Here is a 23,862-nt window from a genome sequence, read left to right as displayed (position 1 = left end):
CCTTTAGGATAGTGTGGTTGGTACATCATAAGGGCATGATGATAATCATCTTTGTTTTGAACATTCTATTTATTCCAAGGACATCATTTACATTTTCCTAATGCTCCCATGTAATTAGCTCAGCAAACTTTTTTTTACGAAGTAAAAATCTAGGATTTATCCCACTTTTATTTCTGGCACTTGCATATAATCCTTGTCTACCATTAAGAGTGCAACTTTGCTGGAATTCATTGCACCAAGCCCAGGAAAGGACTATAACCCTCCATCCTCTCTGTCCTCCAAATGAGAACAGGGCATTAGCCCATGACAATTCATATTGTTTTCTTCTGTAATTCTGCATTGTTTATACTGTTGAAAGAGATAACAGAACCCCCCATACAAAGGAATCACTTGTGCCAAGCCTATGTCACCAAGCTCAGTGCTTAACACCTAGTTTAATTGTAGTTTCAACCTCTTTCAGGAATGTAATCTTAAAGCAGTAAATAAATCCGGAATTTCCGGGTCAGCAGTGGTGAGGTAATCTGATAGACCCCTTTCCATCACCCAGAGAAAGATGAGGTAATCTGCTCTGTCCTTGTCTCTGCCCTCTTCTGCCTATTCCCATTGTTATGGGTAAAATTGTAACATTTCCAGAATATCTCGCCTGACTTTAGTACATCTGCATATCAATAGGCATTCCGTGTCGGAAAGAAGTATGACTTTAGTGCATTTACATCACTTCTCAGGGGTGGAGAGAAGTTTGCATATCAATGAGTAATTTACCTGGGCAAGGAGGGCTTATTTGTACCTGAGAAGTGAGGGGAGGGCCGGTTTTGGCTTCTGCTGGAGCAGTCAAGAGAGAAACGGCCCCGAACTGCAGTTTGTGAGCAATAAACGGGTTTTAAATTTCATTGCTCCCTTTGACTGATTTCGGTTTTTAGAGGTATTTTGCCCCGGGATTTCCTCTCCCCAGACTTACAGTGACCATATCATGCAGGGTACAGACATATTCTGCAGTTTTCAGCTAGTTGCAGCAACAAGCTCTGAATTCCTAGTCTGCTCAACAGTCAGCTGTCACTCCAGGTCCTGTACCTGGGACAGTAATGCTCTGCCCTGCTGTGCCACTGGCCACACTGCTGGGTGCCTATTGCTGGTGGTACTGCTTGAAGATGAACTCTGGATACCTGGTGAAACACATGTTCTGGGGCCAGATCTGCTCCACCTGGGTCCTTCATCTAAAGTGTGTACAGACACCTTCACTTTTTACAAGGATTGCTCAAGGATCAGTACTTTTAGATTTCATTACACCATTTCTGGATCCCTAGCAAATTTCAGTTTTAACGACATAGAATAAATCAAATTTTTCAACTGCCTCCCTTGACCCTAGCGCATGTCACCTAGACAGGATTACATTTCCAAAGCCGGAGGCCACCAAGAATGCAACATTTGTTGTCGCTGCATAACTTACTCGTTTGAAAGTACTCAAGTACAAGCTACTTAAAACATGGAACACCTAACCTTTCAACGAAACCTTCCCCCCGTTAAGGCACTTAAAGCAGCTCTGTACTAAACTTAAAACCGCTTTTAGCACTCTCGTCCATTAATGGCCGCTGGGATGTAAACATCCCGTGCCAGCCTTGACTAAATACAGCACAACGCTTCAGAGGAAAGAGATCAAGTCTGCCACTGGAGATTGGAAAAAAGCCTTGCGTGTGGTGTGGAGGTCAGGGAAGCAGTGTGCTGGATGCCCAGAGAACTGGAGGAATCCCAACGCAGCTGCTTTCCTGCTTGCACCACTGCACTTTCGATGGGTGTAGTGAAGTCAGAAAAAAACTTATACACGCCGTATAAGCAGCTCTTCGTAGACACTTTAGGTGGCTCTTAAAAGAGCCTTTGTTTGGAGACGGCACTTTTAGTTTACGCTCTCTCCCCACGGATGCGGCGCGCCAGCTGGATGTCCTTGGGCATAATGGTGACACGCTTGGCATGGATGGCACACAGGTTGGTGTCCTCGAAGAGCCCCACCAGGTAGGCCTCGCACGCCTCCTGCAACGCCATCACGGCCGAGCTCTGGAAGCGCAGATCGGTCTTGAAGTCCTGCGCGATCTCGCGCACCAGCCGCTGGAACGGCAGCTTGCGGATCAGCAGCTCGGTGGACTTCTGGTAGCGGCGGATCTCGCGCAGCGCCACGGTACCGGGCCGGTAGCGGTGGGGCTTCTTCACGCCGCCCGTGGCCGGCGCGCTCTTCCGGGCCGCCTTGGTGGCCAGCTGCTTGCGCGGAGCCTTGCCGCCGGTAGATTTGCGAGCTGTTTGCTTTGTACGCGCCATGACGAAAAACTACAAACCGTATTCACCTCTGGATACGCACCACTGCTGGCTCGTATTTATGAAGGCCAAGTCCTCCTGATTGGTCCGTTTCTTCAAATTCCGCGCCGTGAATTAAATAACTTGACAAGCCTTCTGATTGGCTATCAGATCATTTTACAAAATCTTGATCTTTTGAAATGTGCTTTATGTCTTACACTTCTATCCTTTATTCGACTTGTGTTTTATGATTTACAGGAACCGTCACTGGTTTTGTTCTAATCGCCTTCCGTGGGATTAAATCTGCGAAATAGATGAAAATGAACGTGCTACAATACTTGAGCTGTTTCAAAATCTTCCGCGTGTGAACGTAATTGATCCAGCACAGTTTCGCCCTTTATACTTCAACAAAGCGTCTGTCTTTGAAGCGATTTTAGCATTACAAACACCGTATTCCACAATTCCGAACCGTCCAACAAACCATCACTTACTGACACTCGATTCTTAAAAGCCATACCGCTTTTGAAATGTGAGGATCCTATTGAAAAAGCCTAAATGTTGCCAAACGAGACCAAACTGGGAATGCCAGTGGCATACATTTGAAAACATTAAGACATTTAGCCGATTTCTACATTTTCTTTCCTAGGAACCCCTAACTGCAATTTGGTACGAAACTATAGTCATAATGTGCATCAGGCTTTTTTCTCTAGGTCTGGATTTAGCGGGAGAGAAGGTCCATAAATAGATACTGACAGGAAATTAATTTTTTGCAGTTTTGAAATTTTTTTGGATGGTGGAAAAAAATCTAGTTTGCACTTAAAACAACCATTCAAAAGGTAGAATTCAAGTCTCCTTATTTGCATAAACTGCTTCTAATGGTCAGTTTTATCCAATCAGGGACTGAGACGCATTGACCATTTGCATAAGAGCCCTACAAAATTAGGCCGCCCCCACATATCTTCTTCCGTGCACTGTTTGGTGTTATTCCTGAGTCCACCAAATCCTGTCCGGCGCCTAAGAAGGGCTCCAGGAAGGCGGTGGCCAAGGCGCAGAAAAAGGACGGCAACAAGCGCAAGCGGAGCCCTAAGGAGAGCTACTCGGTGTACGTGCACAAGGTGCTCAAGCAGGTCCACCTCGACACCGGCATCTCGTGCAAGGCCATGGACATCATGAACTCGTTCGTCAACATCTTCGAGCGCATCGGGGGCGAGGCATCGCGCCTGGCGCATTTCAAGCGCTCGACCATCACCTCCAGGGAGATACAGACAGCCGTGCGCCTGCTGCTGCCGGGGGAACTGGCCAAGCACGCCGTGTCCGAGGGCACCAAGGCCTTTACCAAGTATACCGGCTCCAAGTAACTTACTATCAGAACCGGCGTTAACTACCCAAAGGCTCTTTTCAGAGCAGCTCCCACTTTTATATTGAGAGCTTAGCACTAACTGCTGATAGGATCTACTTACCCACAAAACTGAGCTAAAATGCGGTCTTGTGAAAACAAATAAAGCAATTAAGATGAGTTAGGAATTTCTACAAAAACCTTTTTTTTTTTTTTTTTTTTTGCTCATATGCCATTGCCTAAAATAGTGGCCATACTTAGCTACAAAAAAAAAAAGATTGGGGAGTTCAGTTACTAAATAAAAAAGGAAAGCCAATTTCAGGCGACAACTATGTAGCAGTCCCTGCCACAGCTCATGCCTGAAGTCAGTGTAAGAGGGAAATTAGTAAGTTCTTCTGTCTTTAGGATGACACTGGAGCTTCTTAATGCAACAAAAAATAAACTAAATATTGGCAATAATTGCTTCAGTTGGGAAAAAAAAACTATACAACTAGTTAGAATCAGATTTTCATTTTGAGGTGAACAGTGCTTGACACCACTGAGTGTAAATGTTGCTGTGTGCAATCAGCACAGGGCTTGGGAACCCAAGAAAATAACTTGAAAAATAGAGGGAGGCCTGCATGGGCAGATTCAAAGCCTAGGAATGAGGTCAGGCTGAGTTTGGAGTCCATTCACACCTTGCTGATTTTAATGCTCATTCAAAGTCCAACAATCCGGTGTACAAACTCCAGTCCTACCTGCCTCAGTCCTGTCTTTTATTATGGTGGATTTTATCAACTCATTCAGAAGACATACTATTTTCCAGTGAGTCCCTCAGTTTCCCCCAGTCTTGTTTCCCTTCCTAACTCCTTTTCACCTGGTACAATAGAAATCGTCCAGGTGGGGCATTCGGCCCTTTGGGCATCCAGCCCACCCTCTGTGGTCATCTGGCCCTGCAGTACGGGAGACATCCCTACCCCAGGCCCCAGAACATCTGCGGGCATCCGGCCCGCCCCTGGCCCTGCGGTGTGGGAGACGTCCCTCACCCAGGCTCCCAGGACGTCTCCGCTGACTTGGTGCGCTTGGGACGCTGGGCGCTCCTCTCAACGGGATTAGTTAGGAAGTGGCGCAGACATGGGGAACCAGCCCTCAAAAGCAGAGTCTCAGACCCCGTTGTGGTGTCTCATTTCTAATTTGGCTACTCTATATTTGTCCGATAAGTTTGCAAACGGAAGCTAGTCTTTCTTTGCTCTGAGGCCAGGCCTCAGTATCCCTTGGACAATCAATCTCGCTGGCCGCCTGAGGGAACTTTCAATTTTGGCCTCTTCACCGACTTGATTAATTATTGCCACTAGAGCAGAGAGTAGACTGAAATCCCATATGTGCAGGCTTTTTGGACTTTGTGCTCCTGCCCAGACCTTTACGTTGTGTTCAATGTCTCAGGTTCTCCTGGCCCCGATCTCCAGTTAAAGATTGTCAGCCTCTTACTCTGATCAGTCCTTCCTTTTCAGATCCGCCAGAAGACCTCAGTCGCCCGCCTCCCTCAGCTCACAATCCCCTCCCCCTCTCTCCACCTCCATCTTTAAGTCCTTTGTCTTCACACGTGTCATCACCATCTTAAACTCCTACATTCTCAACCATGCCGTTGTCCTGCTCTCCTCTTCTGTAGCTGCACCACCCCCTCCCCCTCTCCTTCCGCCTTCACCACCCTCTTTCCCCACCGGAACACGCTCCTCCCGCCCTCTGGTTCCAGAAGCCACAGACAGGAAGCTGAGGAGAGAGAAAGCAATGGTTATCAGTGACTCAAGTCTTTATATCGGTTTGTCTGTCTGTGTATATGTTTTTGTGTGGGAGGTGTTGCTGACTGTAGTCGTTGTGTCTCAGTTTGTATGTTTGTGTGTCTAGGTGTGTAAATGAAAAATATTTTCCCACCTCTGGATGGTATTAATAAAAATTGATTTAAAAACAAGCGCTTGTGAAAATTGGCCATTCTAAAACTTCCAGAAAATCTGATAAAAAATGTTAAGCATTAATGCTAATTTGGGTTTGACTGAGGTGGGCATGTCCTTGTGGTTATCAGCTGCCTAAGTTTACCTAAGGTCATTAAGGTTACCTGCTAAATCTTTTAAGAATAAAATGCTTAAAGGCTTAGCTTTGTCTAATATTCAGTAAAGGTCTGGTAAGTAATCTAGCATAGTTGTTATGAATGAGTGAACTAAATAAGTGTGGCAAGTGAACACCTTTTTAATTGTGTGTTACAGTGTGTATACCTATCTACAGCCTAAATATCTTTGTTGTAACCTAAAACCTTAAAATTTTGCTAAATTAAAAAGATATGCTTTGTGCTTAGTGAGAGATTGTGTTGTAAAGCTCATAGTTAACAGAAATTATAAAATGTTCATAAATTTGTCAATCCAAACAATGGTAGTGTAACAGTTTACAATAGCCTACCTCTCAGTGTTCACTAAAAATTAAAGTACCTAATAGTTTTAAGTTCTAATTAAAACTACTTAAAGTAATAAGGAAAACATTTCTGCATACAAAAGAATGTGTCTTGATAAAAGAAAGTAACTTTGTTCTAAAGTACAGCTGTTTATTTAAAGAGAGAACTCTAAACATAGAAAGAAAGTTGTAGAAAATTTGTAGAATTTAGTATTTTCATGCTACATAAAATTAAAGCAAATGTATCTCGGTATCAAGTACACAGCAAAATTAGAATTTTGCTTTCAGTTAAAAAGACAAAGTTTTCTTAACTGTTAGTCTGCTCTTAATATTGAAAAATTGCAAAACGTTCTCTAATTTTTTTTATCAAAGCAGTTTCTCATTCTTAAAGTCTCAATGAGTTGTCAGAGTATTTACGAAAATGAGATCTTAATATTAAAAGGACTAAAAGCTAAAGTTTGCTAACAACTGTGTAACCTTTTATTTGCTGTTGAGGTATTTTGTTGTCATTCTGGTTAAATAGATAAGTATTGTGTCATAGCAACCTACAATCCTATTTAAGCAAGTGCCTTAAAACTTTTAACAGCTTCCCAAAATCAAATTCAAAAAGGCACTTTTACCTCTAGTTAACTCTGATATTTTCCAGAAGGCCCCTGGAACATGTCAGAGGAACTTTTTCTCAATGGAGAAAATATTTGGCTAATTTAGCTTATTTATCTGATATATAATTACCTGCTTAATTACCTAGAAAGCACTGTCAAAAAAAATAATGCTAAACTTTGTTACTGAATGTTTTGTGTTACAGAAATATCAGAATTTCCTTGTCAACTGTCTTACAGTAAGCTATCATCAGATCTTTAACCATTGTCATTTGTCTTTTATTATTTATAGTCACTGTTTTATTACTCTTAAGCTAGTAAAGAACCAGATTTCAGCAGAGCAAGTATTAGTTATATAAGATTAAGTAAACTAAAGAATATGATTTTGTAGCTTTTTGTTTCAAATGTTGCTGATAAAGTGTTTTAAGCTTTTTCTCTTAAGCTGACAAAAGTTTAGTAAATGACTGCCTTTATAAGCAGAATTGAGACTTTATCTTTCTCTCTACCTGATCCCTCCAGTATTAAAAAAACAAAAAAACTCTCAGTGACTATTTTTATATTTCATGGCAGTATGTTTATTTGCACAAGTTCAATAAGAATATGCTTTCCTTGTAAGAAGACCAATTAGAAACACTGGTTATATTACCAAGGCTTTGACTGGAACATCATATGTGAGACACACATGTGTAAACTCAGATATGAACAGACAGCTTTAAGGAACTAAGATTGACTTTATAAAGTCAACAAAGCCCCTTAGAAGAACTGGCCTGGTACCTGGTTTACAAAGTTCCCAGCAGCCCTACCAGGTGAGTAAAGAAGGTCACTCCCTGGCAGGTGCAGGAACTTCAGGAATGTCTTGAGAACCTCAAGAAGAGAGGAATTCACCCAAATCTACAGGTACTGCAGGCACAACCTGATGGCAAGTCTGGCTTGGCTTTCTGGCCTCAAGAAGCCCTTAAAAATTCAATCTGAAATTCCTTACAAAAAGTTCCAGCAAAGCATATTTAAAAGAGCCTATGTAATCAATTGCTCTTCTTGCTCTACTTATGCAAATAATCAAGCCAAGTGTTACTTATTTTCTTAACCTAGTTACTTCTAATAGAAATGAGGGTGAATTTAGAGAAAACTATTGTTTCAATAATGCAGTCTTATCTATACCAAATCCTAAGACTAGTCATTGAGATGTAAATTCGATCCAGAATTCTAGTTTCCCCATGATACCTGGCTATGATTCTCAATTAAACTCTTCATATTTCTAGTTCTCATATTCAGACAGACATGCATTCTTAATCTCAAATTTGTCCTTCCAGAGTGGAAAATCCAACTACAGATGTTGCCACTTAACCTAATAACAATTTGTTCTATCTTGCCTAGAAGCCACTAAACTGAAAATAGTAATAGAAATGAAACCCAGAATAGAAGCGCCAACCTTCCGAGGCCCTCTCAACTGACCAGTGATGGAGACCCAGCTGCACCCTTTACGGCGCCCCCTCTCAGCATGAAGCAGCCAGAGCGGTCATCACCCCTTTCCCTACCAGCAGCTAGAGTCTCTATCTGAAGAGGAGAGAATGAGACAGGGACCATAAGCTTAGACAGAATAAAGTGAGAGCCTCTGGAGAAAGCAAGGCAAGATATTTGCAGTCAGAGCAATGTAACTACATGCTACGAAACCCCTCCCCACGACACCCCTTGTCAACCAGAAGTAGCCAGATCAAGTCATCACCCATTATGACCAAAAGGCTGGAATGTAAGGTTGAAGGCACTGGGGGGAAGGGTGAGCACCTCAGACACTCATGACATGCCAAAGTCCCCAGCTGCTGCCCCCTCCCAACCTGAAAAATATGCCTTAGGCAAGCCAATCCTTGCACCGCTGTAAATCTAAGCTCTGCCTCCCCCTACCTTCTTTAAAAACTTGCTGCCTGCCCTGCTGGGTGCAACTTTCCCAGCCTCCATTTCTGTAGACTGGGAAACCTCGCCCAGGAATTTGCATTCAAATAAACTACCTGGCCCTTTGTTGCCTCTCTTCACCTGCTTATTTCGGCTAGAATTTATCTTACACAGACAACTATGGGGGAAAGCTCCTGAGTCATCATGAGCCATACTGCCTGCAAGTTGGCCCATTGACTGCTCTTCCCCTCTCCATCCTCCATCCATATTGTCTCAGTCTTAGGATGGAAAGCCACAGCCCTCCACTTCAGGTGCTGCCCACGGCTAGAGCCATCTGGGTACCAAGCATCTTCAGGTATAGATGCTTTTCACCCCTGAAAAGGAGTCTCAGCCACCAAGGGCTGAAAAGCAAGTTCTTCCTGCTTTCCACTGGTATAGGTCACTGGCCCCAACAAGCATTGGAGTTCTCCACTTAAGCGGCTAGTAGAGAGGGCACTGTGCTGCTGTAAATATGCGCTCCATTTGGCCAGTCTGGGTGTCCATGCCATGCCAGTTCGTGGCATTTAGGTTCAGTCTCACACCCATCCAGCGATGGGATAGGTGATTATTACCTTGGTTGGAGCTGTTCCAGCAGTTGGCTCTGTAGCTAGCAAGGTGTGGTACACAGCAGCCAGTTGCTTCTCTGTCAAGGTGTATCAGACATCTGCTCCGTTCCATAGTTGTGACCAGCATCCAATGTGTCCCTTCAAGTCGCTGCCAAGGACCCCATCCATAAACATCTTTGGTTACATGAACATCAAGTTCACAGGGCCTTGATGAGTCCATTACACTCAAGAACTCTATGGACTTGACTGCTCACTTGGCAGCAGTAAAAGCAGCTGCACATGTCTCATCCCAGTCCCACCTGAAGCCCTTTTATACCAACCAGTATAAGGACTTCAGAATTTGTGCCAAGTGCGGGCTATACACTCTCCAGTAACCCAAAAGACCCAAAACCTCTTTTAACACAGCCACAGTGGTAGCGGTGGGGAAAGCCTGGACCTTGTCTATAACTCTTCAGGAACAACTTTAGTTTCACCAGACCAGACAACCCCCAAGAATTTCACAGACAAACCAGGTCCCTGAACCTTGGTGCTTTCACAGCCCATCCTTTTTCCTGTAGAATGTTGCAACAGTCTAGGAACTGCACCTTCTAAATCAGAAAGAGAATTGGATGTGAGCATAATATCATCAATGTAGTGATATAACTGCACTGTTTGTGGTTTCCTCCATGTGGCCCAGCTCCTGGGCTACAAGTCCATGATAGATGGTGGGACAGTGGAGATACCGCTGTGGAAGGACAGTGAATGTCCACTGCCGGCCTTCCCACGTGAAGGCAAACTTCCTGGCTTTCCTGTGCTATGTCAACAGAGAAGAATGTGTTAGTAAGGTCTACTACATAATGATACGTGCCGAGTTCATGGCTGAGGGTGTGCAGAATGTCTGCTATAGAGAGGACAGCAGCATGCAAAGGGGGTGTGACCTTATTCAATTCCCTGTAGTCTACAGTCATAAGCCAGGATCCTCCTGGCTTTGTCACTGACCACACTGGCGACTTGAAAAGACTATGAGTGGGCTTTATGATGCCCACCCTCTCCAATTACTGTAGAGTTCCTCCAATTTCCTTGTGCTCCCCAGGCAATTTATACTGCTTAATATTTGTCACCCGCTGAGGTACAGGCAGAGCTACAGGTGGGTGCTTAGCATGTCCCCTCAGAACTGCCTTTACCAAACATTCCCTCAGTCTGAACACACCTGCAGTGGTCTGTAACCACAGTCCCTGCAGGATATCTATCCCCAAAATATATTCAGGGATGGGAGAAATGTACAAGGTATACTCCTTTGGGGCTGAACACCCTATCCCCAATGAAATTTGGGCATTCTTCACCCTAATTGCCTTACTTAAGTCCAGGGAGAGGAAATCCCGGGGGCAAAATACCTCTAAAATCTGAAATCAGTCAAAGGGAGAAATAAAGTTTAAAACCCGTTTATTGCTGACAAAACTGCAGTCCAACCCATCTCTCTGTCCTGCTGGAGCAGCAGCAAGACTGCCCCATCACCTCAGGTACAGATAAGCTCTCCTTGCCCATTGATATGGAGATGAACTTCACTCCTGAGGAATGAAGCAAATACACTAAAGCCATACCTCTTTCCACCTCTGAACGCCTATTGATATACAGATGTACTAAATCCAGGCGAGGTATTCTGGAAATGTTACAATTTTACCCACAACTACAAACACCCCTTACCAGTTCATTCAGTCCTATGTAATTAATTCTTGTCCCAGTAGATTTGAATTAACAGTTTCAAGAGTAAATGAAATGTGGGCTTTCTTCACTCTAATTGCCTTACTTACCCCCATAGCTATCACACCAGGGGTCCCCGGAAAATGCTCAGGGTTCCCATGAATCCAAGAACACTCAGCTCCTGTGTCCACCAGAGCCAGGACACGTGGTACATTCATAGGGGACCAATGACTTGCTAATTATACATGTGAACTCTGGTCCCCACCATGTCCCCCAAGGTGGGGACTTTGACACCCCCTCAGTCGAACAATGATGCCCAATCATCCTCCTGTGGGGGTGATGACTCAGGCAAATCCTGAGTATTGTCTCCCATGAAGTTTTGCAGGGACACAGGCTGGGCCTGAGGCCTTGACTCTGGTTTCCATGTCCTGGACCTCGGCAGCTGGAACTGCTGCTCTGGCTTTAATTGGTGCCACAGATCTAACAATATTCTATCGGGCTGCCCATGGAGTTTTTCTTTCACTGCCCAGGCCTTTATCATATCAACCCACATCTGGGTCCTCAAGACCTTCACGGGGCCTTTTGCACTTCTCCTTTCAGTCGTGCCCTGTACTTCCCTCAATGCCCTTATTGTTTCAACCTAATTTAGCATGCAAGCTCAGCCATAACACAGTAAAAGGCAAGAAGGATTTCACCTTAAAGATAACATTGCACTTAACTCTTTAGCAAACAATACCTCAGCCCACCTTGGGGACTGAGCAGGTAGCCTTCTTTCATGTGCCCCCAGACCTAGATGCTGGTATCTCAGAGAGAAATCAACAGAGCAGGAAGTTACTTGAATCAAGTTAATTCTAAATATCCTAGGACCAATTAATAAATCCACACCCCTAAGCTTTTTTTCATGTTCTCAAAAAATCCTCATATGCCTATAAAACCCCCTAGACAACACACCACTACGGACTCTCTTGTCTCCCTCCCGGCTCTGTCCTTTCACTTTCTCTCTAATTAAAAGCCTGTACTTTGCTCTCCTACCTTGAGTGTTTGTGAAGCTCATTCGGCTTTGTGAACAGGAGCCCCGGCATCAGCAGTAAGTGTTGTAGCTCTGCATACGTTTTCCAGCTACTGGGAAAATATGGTAAATCACCCTAATTAAGCCAAACTCTCCTGAAGGCAGCTGTCAGCGATTCCAGGAGTGTCTGATTCCGAGGCATGACGGGCACTTTGCAACCTCTGCGGGAGGGAAGGGTGAGTCTTCAGGGAAGCCATTCTACTCATTTCAGTACCGTACACAACAATGTTTTCCACCCCCATATCCCAGAGACGTAAAAGCCATGTAAGCAGAGATTCCCATGGCCTCTGCCTATACTGGACACTCATGTCCACCAGCTCATCCCAGGGTATAGGGGCAGGGCATGGAGTGCTCCACAACCTGGGGAGGAGGCTGCTCTAGCCCCTGAGAAGCCCGCGGGAGTTTCATTTTTATTTTTTTATTACAGCTAGGCGGGCCTTTAAAACAGCAGAAGACGGTACGTGGCCCTGGGTAGCCGATCTGCCAACGGTACGCCTCCTCCTCTTCTCCCTCCGGCTTCTCCACCAACGGCTCCTCCTGTACCATTTCCGGGGCTGACGGCACTACTCTTTCTTCCGCCTCCCCGCGGCTTTTCCTGCCGTCTCCCCCCCTTGCCGCTGCTAAGGAATCTTCTAGGAGCTTAAGCTGCCTTTTCAGTAACTGACTCTCTTCTTTAACAGCATCCTATATGTTATTGCCCAGCTCCTCCAAGCGATGCTGAAGTGTGTCGCTCTCCCACCTAAGTCCCTCTCTCTCACTAACCCTCTCGATAATCCTCTTTCTCTGATATAACATTTTCCACTATCTCAGTGAAAAGAGGAGACCGTACAACCCCAGCCACTACACGGCCCCTAAGGTCTCCACGCAATCTTTAAACTCACGGAGAGCTAATTCTGTAGCTTCCGGTGTTTCCACCCTTCTAGGAGGTACTTTACCCTAGACCAACCCCCCACTAGGGGTTCCCTATTGGGGGGATAATAACAAGTTGTCGCTGCATCCACTGGGACCTCCCCACCATCCACAGGAGCAGCTCTCCCAAAGGTCGTACTCATTATGATTGATATCGGATTCAGAGGCACCCTGCGAACTGCCGCCAGATGTTAGTCTGGGGAGAGGAAATCACGGGGCAAAATACCTTCAAAACTGAAATCAGTCAAAGAGAGAAATAAAGTTTAAAACCCGTTTATTGCTCACAAACTGCAGTCCCAGGCCGTCTTTCTCCTCTGTTCTGGAAGAAGCCAGGAAGCAAGCAAGCCAGCCGGTCCTTTTAAACTCTTAGGTTCAGACCCATGCTGGGTTGATATAGAGATGAACTTCTCTCCACCCCTGAGGATATGCAAATGCACTAAAGCCAGTCGAGATATTCTGGAAATGTTACAATTTTCCCCACAGCTATAATGGCCCCAACCCATAGTTATTGTTCAAATTAAATAAAATAATCTTAAATAGGTACCAAATTATAGGTTTTTTTAATTTTAAAAAATAGATGTTTAATTACTGCGTTTTCTTAATAGAAAGCTTTTAAAAAGGTCTCAAATAGGTTTTCATGAGCACCTGACATTTGTTTTTATATGAATATTGATCCTGTTCTGCATATTTCTTAGTTCCTGGTCCTCTTGCTAGACTTATACAAATGTACGTGATAGTGTAGTCTCGCTAGAGCAAGGATTTACTCTAAAGTCAGAGCATCTTAAGCTCGAGCTTTACTACTATTTTCTTTTTCTTAAAATTAAGATTATCATTGATAGATATAATCTTATGAAGGTTTCACATGAGCAACATTGTGGTTTCAACATTCACCCATATTATCAAGTCCCCACCCCACCCCATTGCAATCACTGTCCATCAGTGTAGTAAGATGTTATAGAGTCATTACTTGTCTTCTCCATGCTATACTGCCTTCCCTGTGACCTACCTATACTGCATGGTAATTATAATTTTCCTTAATTCCCTTCTCCCTCCTTCTCCTCCCTTCCTCCCCACCCACCCTCTCCCACCCTTCCCCTTTGGTAACTGGTAGTCCCTTCTTGGAGTCTTGTGAGTCTGCTGCTGTTTTGCTCCTTCAGTTTTGCTTCATTGTTACACTCCAAAAATGAGTGAAATCATTTGGTACTTGTCTTTCTCTGCCTGGCTTATTTCACTGAGCATAATACCCTCTAGCTCCATCCATGTTATTGTTGCAAATGGTAGGATTTGTTTTCTTCTTATGGCTCAATAATATTCCACTGTGAATATGTACCACATTTTCTTTATCCATTCATCCACTGATGGACACTTAGGTTGCTTCCATGTCTTGGCTATTGTAAATAGTGTTGCAATAAACTTATTGGTGAATATGTCTTTTTGAATCTGGGATCTTGTTTTCTTGAGGTAAATTCCTAAGGGTGGAATTACTGGGTTAAATGGTATTTCTATTTTTGGTTTTTTGAGGAACCTCCGTATTACTTTCCACAATGGTTGAACTAATTTACATTCCCACCAGCAGTGTGGGAGTGTTCCCCTTTCTCTGTATCCTCACCAGAATGTTTCTTGTCTTTTCGATGTTGGCCAGTCTAACTGGTGTGAGGTGATACCTCATTGTGGTTTTAATTTGTATTTCCCTGATGATAAGTGATGGCAGAGCATCTTTTCATGTGCCTGTTGGCCATTCGAATTTCTTCTTTGGAGAGGTGTCTGTTCAGATCCTCCACTCATTTTTTAATTGGGTTATTTGTGTTTTGGATGTTGATGAATGTGAGCTTTTTATATATTTTGTATGTAACCCCTTATCAGATATGTCATTTGCAAATATATTCTCTCATACTGTAGGATGCCTTTTTGTTCTGCTGATGGTGTCCTTTGCTGCCAAATTACAGACTTTTGAACTGATAAAATCTTGAATCTTTTCCTAGTTTTAAACAGATTGTAAGGTAGGTGTTGCTAACATCTGTATTTGTAAAACATAACAAAGGCTGAAAATTCTACATACATGAAACTTGCAACTGTCAGAGGGTTTGGTTTCAGGCAGAAAAACTACTACTGACTAAATTACCCAATGAAATAAAGCTGGGTAGCTTACCACTGTCCCTGATACAAGAAGCCCCTTGCCTGGTCCCTGAAGACAGTTGAATTTGCAATCCAAATAAACTGAGATTGTTACCTGGGGATAAACATTTTGCTGTGGCCTTGAAACTAGCGAACTGAAGTTCAGCAATATTAATCGAGTTTAACTCCAAATTAAATTTTATAGATGTTCTCATTTCTCCCTAACTGTAAAATGCTTCAGATCAGCTTCTACATTCAAAGTCTGAATAGCACAAAACAGAAAGAAAACTGGGCCTAATTTTTGTACCAGAGCACAACTGAGACTAACTAAAAATAAAGCATAACCTGCTTAAAATGAGACAAGCACAAAAATCCTATATTCAACCCAAGGGCTTGCATCTCACTCACATCCAAAACCAAATTCCTTAAAGTGGCTGACAAGGCCCTTCTTGATCAAGCTTCCACTTATTTCTCTGCCCTTAGCTTCTTCTTTTGAGGTCACTCTTCCATATAGCCACCCTGGCACCTCAGCTCTTTCGCTCCTCTTTCACAACTTGCTTCCTCATTTTTCAAGTCTTTGCTGAAATAGTACCTTCTTAGTGCCATCTTCACTGGTTTGGAAAGACTGAAGAGACAACCTGGAAACAGCAATCCAGACAGAAGTTCTCCTGGGGGAAGTCACATGCAGGAAATCCAGAAGCAGCTGGGGTCTACAGTCAGCAAGCTGTTATTTTGTAGCAACTCACCTAAACTATCCAGGGCCCCTCCCCTCCAGGCAGGACCAGTGTTCCAAAATCAAGGTCTGCTATCTGGACATTTTTCATCACCAAGGAGATGCTCCAGGCTGGCCATCCCTGGAATCTCTGACCTTGACACTCACAGCATGTTTTGTTATATCTTTTGTTTGGTGGGAATACAGGAGGATGGGAACTACACAATTTCAAGATAATAAAAGACTGGGGCAGTCAGGGTGTGCTTGTATAAACCAGTTTTCCAGCACTACTTTACATGCACACATTGGAAACTCTCAACAAATATATGTAGAGTAAATAAATTTAAAAATTCATCAATGTTAAACAATGTTGTTTGTTGGGGTAGTAATCATGGCATAATTAGGTTTTAAAATGGTACATGTGTATTAAAATATTGACAGAGGAAATATGATTTGCTTTATAATAATCAGGGCAGTGGGTAGAAGAGGTACAGATAAAACATATTTGACTAGTGATGATATTGAGGCTGGGTGAGAAGTACATAGCATTATTAAACTATTATTTATACTTCCATATTTATTTTGGGAAATGCCGCATAATAAAAAGCTTTAAAAAATGAAAAATCTGAAAAACAGATAAATTGCTAAACAAATAAACAAAGGTGATGGAGAAAGACCAGCTGAATAAACAAACAGGACTTTGTGCTAATCCCTATAGGAAAGGCCCAATGTGAAGACAGACAAGTATCCACAAGTTGTCAGCAGAGACGTCCAGCATGTTCCTCATAGCATCCTTCAAAACCTGGTAATCATCAACCACTGAAAGCAGCTTCACCTCTCAATGTAGACTCACATTAGCCCTGTCCTCAGAAAGTGCTGTAAAAGTCAGGTGCTATTTGATTCACTGTAGTGAGATTAAGCAGTCATCAAGCAAGTCAGAAAGTCCTTTTGAAAACTAGTGTATTCTTTCTGAAGGCAAACTATGATGAAAGCCTGATTCAATTAGGTAATTCCTTGCTAAACTTGGATTCAAACCTGAGGTAATCACAAGATTGAAATTTACGGAGCATCTAGTCTAGGTTCTAGCTACCTGTTGGAAACACATGAGTTTTAGTAATTATTAGTCTGGGCCCCACCCCCACAGATGACAATTAAATGAGTACTGATTGGACCGCAGGCAAAGATATTTTTATAAAACCTCCAATTGACTATAACATGCAAGTCAACATTGAGATCACTGATCTATATTTAATCAAACTATCTTTGGGGATTGTTATGTGCAAATGCTATAGAAAATATTATATTAGATAAATAAGAACACAGCTTGCAAGTGCTGACTCCTGGCTAGAGTTTGCAGGCTGCTTTCCATAATGAAATCAGAAACAGCATTTGGTATATTGTAGATTTTGACTCAGACCTGGGTTCGGTCTGAGACAGATCTTGCTACATTTCTAGCAAGCTCCCAAATGATGCTTATGCCTCTGGTGGTTAGGCCACATGTTACTTACTACTTAAAAGACTGAGAAGCCCTTGGGGATCTGCCTTGGGTTCAGGCAGAATATTGCTCGTTAGAAACCCTAAGTGGTCTAGTTTTTTGTATGAGAAGTCAACTATCAGCAAAAAAAGTGTTTTCACTGTCGTGTGCAAAAGAGCATTTCACAGGAAAGCAAAAACTTTCAACTTTACACAGGGATGGGAACCAGCAAATTTAAGTTAGAGATGTGAGAAGGGTGCAACCAAATTGTCCACAGCTATTTCCTTAACTGTCAATGAACTTCCACCTTTCAACCTAAAACACAATGCAGCTATTTTTAAGTGCAAGAACCCACCAGGAAAATATACTTGCTTCCAATTTCCCATGAGCCAGCAGAGGTCCTATATCCAAACAACTTTTACATACATCTACACACTAAAAGGATGGCTAAACAAAAACATTTGAAATCTAAGCAGTTCCATGACACTCCCAGTATTCACCCAGTGGCAGAAAACTTTTATCACAAACGAAGTCATTAAAACTTAAGACTGGCAAATTGCTTGAGTTCTCAATTACAGCTGTTTTCCAAAGAAAGTGGGTGGCTCTTAGAAGAGCCTTTTAAGTTGGTTTAAACTACTTTGGGAAAAGCTTTAAGCTCTCTCCCCGCGGATGCGGCGCGCCAGCTGGATGTCCTTGGGCATGATGGTGACACGTTTGGCATGGATGGCACACAGGTTCGTGTCCTCGAAGAGCCCCACCAGATAGGCCTCACACGCCTCCTGCAGCGCCATCACCGCTGAGCTCTGGAAGCGCAGGTCGGTCTTGAAATCTTGTGCGATCTCGCGCACCAGCCGCTGGAACGGCAGCTTGCGGATCAGCAGCTCAGTGGACTTCTGGTAGCGGCGGATCTCGCGCAGCGCCACCGTGCCGGGCCGGTAGCGGTGGGGCTTCTTCACGCCGCCCGTGGCCGGCGCGCTCTTGCGGGCCGCCTTGGTGGCCAGCTGCTTTCGTGGGGCCTTGCCACCGGTGGATTTACGAGCTGTCTGCTTAGTTCGAGCCATTTCAGGAAGAAGTAGGAGCGAACTTGTACGAGTAAGATTGCCTTTATATATACTCAGAAACATTCTGATTGGCTATATGCTTTTTCAAAAGTCCCGCGCAATAAAACCATTGGTTGAAGAGTCAACGAATGAATTGGTGAATTACTAGAGAATCTGATTGGATAAATTAGTACATATTCAAATCCCCTTTCTTATAGTCCGGGAGCTGGACTTAATTTTCTAGTTCTACTTCAGCACCTAAAATTGTTAAAAAGGAATCACTCGGAAGGTCATGAAATATGCAAATTGATTCAGCAGCTGTATGTAACGGGCCCTAAGATCTCAAGGACCACAACACATTTTACTTTGGTTACTTTTTCTGAACTGAACAGAGTGGCCTGGGCTACCCAGTTATATCCACTAAAACAGATAAAGCGCCTAGCCTGTAGATGACCGGCAAACAGTTCATAACAAATGTTGATTGACTTCCTTACGGGGGCCTAATTGGTATTTTGGCTAATTTCAAATTTGAAAGGCCCGCGCTTATTTTTGATTTACCAATGGTTCTAACATTTTGCTGTTTTAAATGGCTTTGACATTTAAGGCTACCGTTTTCACCAGCGCTTCTGTTGAGTAGTTTCCCTCAAAAGTCGATTAATTCCGCTTTTGAGCTTGCCTCGTCTAGTGCAATACTTTATTTGCAGAACACCAAATACTGGGAGTCAACCTGTCCATCTAGCCTACTCAAAAGCTTTGCAGACTTACCAACTTGCTTCCTCCCAAGTATACGAAATCCCTTCCTTAGTTTACTATCGTAAGCTTTTTCTAGTCCCATTTTCCTGCATCACATCTAAGTAACGTCAAACATCCAAAACAGTAATTTGCACTGACAATTACTACCAGGAACTTGTAATTGAAAGCAAGGCTTGGCACAGTTGCTACAAGCTCTTTTTTGAGTGAAAACTGTGGGCGGCTCTGAAAAGAGCCTTTCAGTATAAAAGATTTGGCTGCACAAACTGGTGTTTAGGCAGGTTCGCTTGCCCTTGGCCTTGTGGTGGCTCTCGGTCTTCTTGGGCAGCAGCACGGCCTGGATGTTGCGCAGGACGCCACCCTGCGCGATGGTGACTTTGCCCAGCAGCTTATTGAGCTCCACGTCGTTGCGGATGGCCAACTGCAGGGGGCGCGGGATGATGCGTGTCTTCTTGTTGTCGCGGGCCGCGTTGCCCGCAAGCTCCAGGATTTCCGGCTTCAGGTACCCCAGCATCGCAGCCAAGTACACGGGCGCGCCGCCCCGACCCGCTCGGCGTAGTTGCCCTTGCGCAGCAGGCGGTACACGCGGCCCATGAGGAATTGCAGCCCGGCCCACTAGGATCGGGTCTTGGCCTTGGCACGAGCTTTGCCTCCCTGCTTACCGCGTCCAGACATAGCTGCTGGCGAAGAAATCCAACTTCTAGAGCTGTAGGATTTACACTATCATACTCTGCGGCGTCTTGCTAAAACAGCCTGTGCTATTGGCGTAACACAAACCTCAGCCAATCAAAAGGCAGTCTTAAGCAACAATGTTTCTAATTTATACAGGGCGTTATAGTTGAAAGGTCTAATTATTTAAAGTTAGGCAGCGGAAAGCGCTAATGTGAGTATAGAATGGAGTCTATCAGCAGCCTAAATACTAACAGACCAGTCAGAACTCGTAACTGTACAACTCCTTATTTGCATATAAACCAAACAAATAAGGAGGACAGTTGCTTCTCTTCCTTTTACACTTTAGTGGTGAGGTAGGTTTTGCAATGCCTGAGCCCGCCGAGTGCGCTCCGGCGCCCAAGAAAGGCCCCAAGAAGGCGGTCACCAAAGTGCAGAAAAAGGACGGCAAGAAGCGCAAGCGCAGCCGCAAGGAGAGCTACTCGCTGTACGTATGCAAGGTGCTCAAGCAGGTCCACACCGACACCGGCATCTCGTCCAAGGCCATGGGCATCATGAACTCGTTCGTCAACATCTTCGAGCGCTTTGCGGGCGAAGTGTCGCGCCTGGCGCATTACAACAAGACGGCCGTGCGCCTGCTGTTCCCCGGGGAGCTGGCCAAGCACGCCGTGTCCGAGGGCACCAAGGCCGTTACCAAGTACACCAGCTCTAAGTAACTTGTCTTCTGAAACAGCGTCTATCCAAAGGCTCTTTTAAGAGCCACCTGCGTTGTCTCCTAACTTTAACTCCAAACCTACTAAATCTGGGAGAGTCATCGTAAGAAGCTTTAAGACCTCAGGTCTCCCCTCTTGTAATCATCAGAGTTCAAATGTGCATGTCACTGTTAACGGCGTATTCTCGGGAAGTCAAAGGTAGGCTGGGTTCTGGTTTGATATCTTAACTACAATTTCCTCCTGGAGGCGGTTTCCTCGCTTTAATTTTTTCATCCCCAATACCTGTGTTCGAGATTAATGGGAAATCTGGCTCCTAGCTTTGAATGGCCCTAAACCTATGATAAAATTATTTTTGGGAAAATGAAACTACTTTTGTGACTTGCTGTTAGGTTGCGAATGGTTAGAGGTGCATCCGGCGGCGCAACATCACTGCAGCTTGCGTTTCCGAAACCACAGCCGATCTCTGCCCGTCTTCTAACTGCGCAGATAAAAACAAACCCACTAGTTTTACCGAAAGTCTTGAGTTTTCACGCAGCTAAACATTACCTTTTGTCAAGGTCAGGAACTTATCATCCACTAGTTTTCTTCTACACTGCGTAATATAAAATGATATAAGAAACTGAAAACCTGAGCGAGAGCAAGTGAAAGACACCAGGGTCGCGTAATTCCAACAACCTGTGATGGGGGCGGGGCGGGGGGAGTGATGATACAGGGTTCTGCCTCATTTGTCAGCCTCAAGATCTTCCTTCCCAAGAATTCCCAAAGTTCTCCGTAAACCTTCTCTGTGTCCTAGAATGACCTTTTCCACAGTTACTTCTTCATTCCCTGAAATTTTAAGGGAAGAGGCTTACAAGGAATTAATCGTGTGCTCCTTAGCATTTCACTAGTTTTATCCTATAATCACCTGGGACGTGGAATCTCCCATTCTACAGGTGAACGACCCAAGAAATTAAGGTTAAGTAACTAGATTCTTAAATATATTAATAAAGGAAATGGATGACTCCTTGTCTGTGTAAGTCTAAGGACTGTTCCCACAGTTTGTTAAACTTTATCTCAAGCAAGAGGCTAAGCAATCACAGGAAAGGGGAATGGAGCTCAAAGGGCAACCAGAACAAATAAGAAAATACCGTACATGTTCTGAGTCCTTACGCCAGCCAGTTTCTTTAGAAAAAAAATCATATATATATATATGATATATTTAATTTGGAACCTAAGGATCACCTGGCAGGAAGTTAACTTTTTGTGACTGTGGTATGGAGGGGAAAATAAGGGCACTGGCAGTGTAAACCTGAGCTCAAAAATTTCATTTTCTGCTTATTAGCTACATGTCTTTCTCTACCAATGCCTACATAGTAGATTCCTGCGAACATTAAATAAGTGATTCTATTTTGTAACAGATCTGAAGAAAATTCCCTGAAGGCTACATATAATTAAGGCATTCATTTCTTGCTCTCCAACTCTAATACAGATACATTTTTAAACAATGTGTTCATGAAAAGAAAGATAGAAGCATTGTTCAAGGGGGAAATCCCCTAGGACATGACACAGTCCTTATTGCCTGTTTGAATGCTGAGTTTGGGCAAATTACTTACACCCTCTGTGAGCATATCCTTACCTTGAAAATGGGAATAATAATTAGTAACTCCCACTTAGCATTGCTAGAGCTATCAATAAAAGAAAATAGGTAAAGCACTTGGGATGCTGCCTTCACAAAGTCCTCCAAAATAGCGATGGCTAAAACCTCTGGTTGAAGTAATAAGAAAGAGCCCTTGGTCCTGTCCACACTGGAATCTTAGAGTCCTGAGGCCTTGAACAAGGAGTAGGCCACACACAAAGCCTACTAGCATTTGACACCAATTAGGTTTCCTTCTCTGGCAAAGTCGAATAACAATCCAAACCCCTTCTAAGTCTAAACCCTTCTTTAGAACCATCTCTTTTCCCTGAACTGTTTTGCAAACAACCTAATGCTTAATGTAACTGAGACCTCCCTGCCTTTGCTTGCCAATTCAAGCAGTATTTTCTTCATAATGTATACTGACTGTGGGTCTGTTACTGCTCTAATTCCACCCATCTTCATCCTAAGAATCATGTTGAAGGAAAAAAGACCATACATTGGCTCTTAAAGTTTCCACTCAGGAGTGGCACATACCATTTTCACTCACATTCATTGACCATAGTCATTGGGGCAAGAAGTAAAATCTCACCATGTGAAGCTGTAAATGTTTGGAGCAGTAAGACATTCTTCCACAAATACCATCTTTTGATAGCAAAAACTAAGCAATAAAGTAATAAAGTAAAGTAAGACATTCTTCCACAAATACCATCTTTTGATAGCAAAAACTAAGCAATAAAGTAATAAAGTAACATTTAGGTATAAATGCATGTGTGGTTTTTTAAAAATAAGGTAAAAAGGCAAAAAAAAGACATAATTCAGGACCATGCTTACCTCTAATGGGGTAGCAGGAGGATGAGATTAGGTCAAAGCAAGTTATTGGTAGTATTTTTTTTTAATACCTGGTTGGCAATTGGGTTCATGTATTGTTATCATGTTATCCCATAGGGGCCAGCCTTTCCAAAATGTGCCACTTTGGCATGCAGATTGTTTGAAGGTAAAAGCAATCAAGTCCCAAAAGATTCAAGAAAACACTTTGACCTTCTCCCTAACTGCATAAAAATAATTTGGATAAAGGAACTGCTCCAGGAAGGGAGCCATCACCATAGATAACTACAGTATAATATGAACTAGAAGTGGTAGATGGAGGACTTTAGCAAAGTCTGTTGGTTAAAATTCCTATGTCCCATTGTTTCTATATGGCCCAGGTAAGGACCAAGGGCAGGTCGCCCCAGTATGTATTACTGGGGCATGCACTATGCCCTTGTGACATGAAGATTACTTTGAGGTGAAAACCATCAGGGTCCAACAGGTTCAGAAAGAAACTTTGACACACATACACCCGACCCCCCAACCATGAAAAAAGAATTTAGAGGACATGCTCTAGGAAGACAGCTATCAATTTAGATAACTATATTATAATGTAAACTATGTGTGGTAGACATGGAAGATGTGGTTGAATCTGTTAAAATTCCTCTGTGCCCTCTCATTGTTTCTGTGTGGATCAGCAAACATTTCTCTATCAAACATTTATAATTATCATATTCCTGGGAATTACTTCCCTTATCTTTTGAAGTCTCAGATCCCTATACCCCCTTCTCCTTTGTTCAGGAAGACATACACCTCATTCTCCCTGAATGTCTTTGGATCCCATGTCTATGGTTTCCCCCTACATACATAATCAAACTTTGTTTTTTCTCCTGTTAATCTGTCTCATGTCAATTTGATTCTTAGACCAGCTAAAAGAACCTCAAGCGATAGAGGAATTTCTTCCTCCCCAACAACCAGAAAACATTTAACTAAACATTTACCCTTTTTTATCTTCCAGTGAATTGCTTTTCTTCCTTTTGAAGTCCTAGACTCTTAACCCCTTCTCCTTAGTTCAGGACGACACACATACCTCATTTTATTTGACCGTCTTTGGAATCTCATGTCTGTGCAGATTCACCCTACATAATTAAATTTGATTTTCTCCTGTTAATCTGTCT

At 43.4% G+C, this 23,862-nt stretch overlaps 2 protein-coding genes and 1 pseudogene across 2 annotated transcripts; 1 reads left to right on the top strand and 2 right to left on the bottom strand.

Moving 5' to 3' along the window:
• Nucleotides 1–1,463: 1,463 nt before the first annotated feature.
• Nucleotides 1,464–18,810, bottom strand: LOC118910017 (uncharacterized). The gene is made up of 4 exons (XM_057493887.1): nucleotides 17,747–18,810; nucleotides 12,342–12,417; nucleotides 3,219–3,613; nucleotides 1,464–2,316 (listed from the first exon to the last, which is right to left on the bottom strand). The coding sequence occupies exons 1-4, from the start codon at nucleotides 18,212–18,214 to the stop codon at nucleotides 1,897–1,899; spliced, it is 1,359 nt and encodes a 452-aa protein (XP_057349870.1). The 5' UTR covers nucleotides 18,215–18,810; the 3' UTR covers nucleotides 1,464–1,896.
• Nucleotides 18,811–18,980: 170 nt separating this feature from the next.
• Nucleotides 18,981–19,474, bottom strand: LOC118912045 (histone H2A type 1-like; annotated as a pseudogene).
• Nucleotides 19,475–19,870: 396 nt separating this feature from the next.
• Nucleotides 19,871–21,391, top strand: LOC118911984 (histone H2B type 2-E-like). Its single transcript, XM_036884758.2, has one exon. The coding sequence runs from the start codon at nucleotides 19,918–19,920 to the stop codon at nucleotides 20,263–20,265; it is 348 nt and encodes a 115-aa protein (XP_036740653.2). The 5' UTR covers nucleotides 19,871–19,917; the 3' UTR covers nucleotides 20,266–21,391.
• The last annotated feature ends 2,471 nt before the right edge of the window (nucleotides 21,392–23,862 follow it).

This window comes from Manis pentadactyla, chromosome 16, assembly GCF_030020395.1.
Source record: "Manis pentadactyla isolate mManPen7 chromosome 16, mManPen7.hap1, whole genome shotgun sequence".
In the NCBI taxonomy this organism is placed as follows: domain Eukaryota; kingdom Metazoa; phylum Chordata; class Mammalia; order Pholidota; family Manidae; genus Manis; species Manis pentadactyla.
The sequence above is the reverse complement of the archived record's forward strand: the minus strand, read 5'-3'. Positions and strand labels throughout refer to the sequence as shown.

Coding starts and splice junctions, on each gene's coding strand:
- LOC118910017 (XM_057493887.1), bottom strand. CDS start 18,214: ATGTTTCTGAGTATATATAAAGGCAATCTTACTCGTACAAGTTCGCTC. Junction 3,614..12,341: donor GATCGGCTACCCAGGGCCAC/GTACCGTCTTCT, acceptor TACTTGGTAAAG/GCCTTGGTGCCCTCGGACAC. Junction 2,317..3,218: donor TGTGGGGGCGGCCTAATTTT/GTAGGGCTCTTA, acceptor TACGGTTTGTAG/TTTTTCGTCATGGCGCGTAC.
- LOC118911984 (XM_036884758.2), top strand. CDS start 19,918: ATGCCTGAGCCCGCCGAGTGCGCTCCGGCGCCCAAGAAAGGCCCCAAG.